This window comes from Marmota marmota, unplaced genomic scaffold (genome assembly GCF_001458135.2).
Source record: "Marmota marmota marmota unplaced genomic scaffold, marMar, whole genome shotgun sequence".
Lineage (NCBI taxonomy): Eukaryota > Metazoa > Chordata > Mammalia > Rodentia > Sciuridae > Marmota > Marmota marmota.
Genome location: NW_025999862.1, coordinates 4,172,414 through 4,175,086, shown reverse-complemented (window position 1 = coordinate 4,175,086; position 2,673 = coordinate 4,172,414). Strand labels below are relative to the sequence as shown.

Sequence of the window (2,673 nt, the reverse complement as noted above, 5' to 3'; positions counted from 1 at the left end):
CTTTACTCTTAGTTCAGTCTCAGAACACCTACAGCTGCTTTAAGCCTTTTTTAGTCTAGTGTAAAGTGTGTGACTTGAGTGTTTTAGCTATTAAAAATTGAGACTTGGGGCCGGGGCTGTAGCTCAGTGGCAGAGCGCTTGCCTAGCATGTGTGAGGCACTGGGTTCCATATTTAGCACCACATAAAAATTAAAAAATGAAAAAAAGGCATTCTGTCCATACAAAACTACATTTTTTTTTAAAATTAAAAGATTGGAGTAAAGAAACCTGATTGTTTGGCTTATGACCATCAGGTGACCCACAAGTATTCAGTGAACTGACACTGATGAAAACAGTGTTACCTGTGAATTTATTGTTATTCACTAAATTATGACACTGTGGAAAGACACCAAACGTGTTTTGTCTATGTAAATGACATAGCTCACTCATGACAGGGAGTTAATAGGTTAATAGGTGTACGTTTCTTATTTGGGTGATGAAAAGAGTTAATAATAGCAGTGGTCATGGTGGCACAACCTATAAACACTCTAAAGGCCATTAAATTGTACACTTTAAAATAGTCCATCTTGGCGCAGTGGTGCGAACCTGTCTGTGGTCCCAACTCTGGAGGCTGAGGCAGGAGGACCGCTTAAGCCCAGCAGTTTGGGACCAGCCTGAGCAACATAGAAGACCCTGTCTCAAAGAAAAGAAAAAAGTCCATTCAGTATGTTAAGTGAAATTTACCTCAATGAAAAAAAAAAAGAGTTGAGACGTCACAGAACATACCCACTCCTCCAACCAAATGTACTGTTAAAAAAAAAAAAGGAAAAGAAAAATTCATAAAATGGCGTCGGCCCTCGTCGGATCACGTGACCGCGGATTCTTTCCTTCCACCCCCTCTGGTCAGCCTTTGCCTCAGAGATAGCGCACAGACGTAGCCCGCTCGTTGTTAAGCTGAGCCAAGGTAACCCTTCTTCACCGCGTTCTCGTTCTAGCAGCGCAGTCAAAAGGGCTAGCCTATGCAGGGCGAGTCGGAGAGCGCGTACGTAGGACGTCAAGCCGTAAGCGTGGTTCCTCTGGGAAATTGGGAAGGAGGCGGTGAGGAGCGAGAGGGGGAGGTTGGCGCATGCGCATAAGGCTGACGGGTTTTGAAATGGCTTCGGTGTTAGCCGGGACCCGACTCAGGTGAAGGTCTGGTCAGCGCTTGATTGGAGCGCGGTGGGCGGCCGCCCGGGGTTCTTAACATCTGTCCTATAGCGGAAGGGCCGGGAGGCTTCGTTTTGGTGGCACGGAGGCCCCAGGCCGGCGACCGTGGGGCTCTTGTGGGGCTGGGGCGGGAGGGACGCGGTCCCTTTTGTGCGGGTCGGACCAGGCCCTGTGCTGCCCGCCCCTCCCCCACCGCCTCGCTCTTTCCCGGTCGCCCCTCAGCCTTGGTCCGACCGGCTGCAGTCTGCCGTCCCCCTCTCCGGAGCTGCTGCGGCTTTAGCCTCGAAGCCCGGGGCGGGGGTGGGGGGCTCCCCGTGGCGTGGGTTTGGGGATAGAGGCTTTCTCCGTCGTGCGCCGGACTTAAGGAGGCCTGAACTCTTTGAGTGTCCCTGTGTTGGCGCTTAACCCAATGTTGTGGGGCGGTGGGTTCCGCCTTCCGCCGTCTGCGGCCCGCGAGGAGCTGGGGCCGGAGGAAGATGGCAGAGCCCTGGCCCGTCAGAATCGCCGCGCCCGGGCGATGTGCGGGCGGAGATGATCGCATTTTCTGACTTGTCTTTGGCGGGAGTGGGGTCTTCGCATTGGTTCTTTGAGGGGCATCCGTTAGCTCAACTGCCTTTCCACACGAGGGAGAGGAAGTCGAGGGCAAAGGAGGTCCTAGTTAATTCCATACCAGAGAAATTAGAGATGTTGGTTATTTTGATGATAAGTACCTTTGTTCGGGGTCTCGTCCAATTTTCCGTTATTGATTTCACCATCACTTTGGCCCCAATCTCCAACTCCATCGCCCAAAGAAACACGAAGGCTAGATATCCTGTGAATATGGAGTTGTGAAGTTCTTGTTAATAATCTGGTGGATAGAGCAGATTGTTTTCTGTTTAAATGTGACGGTTTATAGTCACAGAAAGAAGTGCCCTTTAAGTCTGTCCCTAAAATAAGGGTACTTTGGTGATCCAGTTGATGTAAAATGTTTTTGCTGCATTTAAAGTGTTGTTCATTTGCCCTTTTCCTACCTGCAGTTATTATTTCTACTTAGGAAGATGTCCTTGATACTTTAAACATTTCTTTTAAATAATTGTGATATTTGTAGTTTGGTTGAACTTTGAAACGTGGATCCTTTCTTAATAGATCGCTGCTATAGAAGAAAAACAAGTGAAGGTTTTTTTACCCCTTGCATCATGGCTCAGTTTGGAGGACAGAAGAATCCGCCATGGGCTACTCAGTTTACAGCCACTGCGGTATCACAGCCAGGTCAGACTGCTGAACACATGTACTTTAAATGAGTGTGTGGGTGTTGGGGGGGAATCCTGTTTTAGCCGAGTTAGGTTATGCATGTTATGATAAAGTGTTTGCAAGTGATGTGTCGTTTATTTGTGAAGACTTTTAAAAATTTATAGATCAACTAGGGAAAAAAGTGATTTGCATTTTGGACAGTTTTATAGGTTTGGTTTTGCAGTGCTGTGGATCAGTTCTTCCCCCTGCCCCCCCCCC

At 48.5% G+C, this 2,673-nt stretch overlaps 1 protein-coding gene and 1 long non-coding RNA gene across 5 annotated transcripts in view; one reads left to right on the top strand and one right to left on the bottom strand.

Moving 5' to 3' along the window:
* Positions 1–330: 330 nt before the first annotated feature.
* On the bottom strand, positions 331–1,456 carry LOC125618638. The gene is made up of 2 exons (XR_007349954.1): positions 766–1,456; positions 331–672 (listed from the first exon to the last, which is right to left on the bottom strand). It is a non-coding gene; the product is annotated as an uncharacterized LOC125618638 (long non-coding RNA).
* The window catches only part of Ccar1 (cell division cycle and apoptosis regulator 1), a 49,857-nt gene continuing 48,107 nt past the window's right edge, over positions 924–2,673 (top strand). For 2 of the 4 annotated variants that reach the window (XM_048809820.1, XM_015500562.2), the window contains exons 1-2: positions 1,071–1,164; positions 2,311–2,433. In XM_048809820.1, the coding sequence (XP_048665777.1) occupies positions 2,361–2,433 (73 nt within the window). In that variant the 5' untranslated portion in view covers positions 1,071–1,164; positions 2,311–2,360. Of the gene's footprint in view, positions 944–1,070; positions 1,171–2,310; positions 2,434–2,673 lie in introns of those variants that run through there. The other 2 variants (XM_048809816.1, XM_048809813.1) reach the window with 2 other exon arrangements.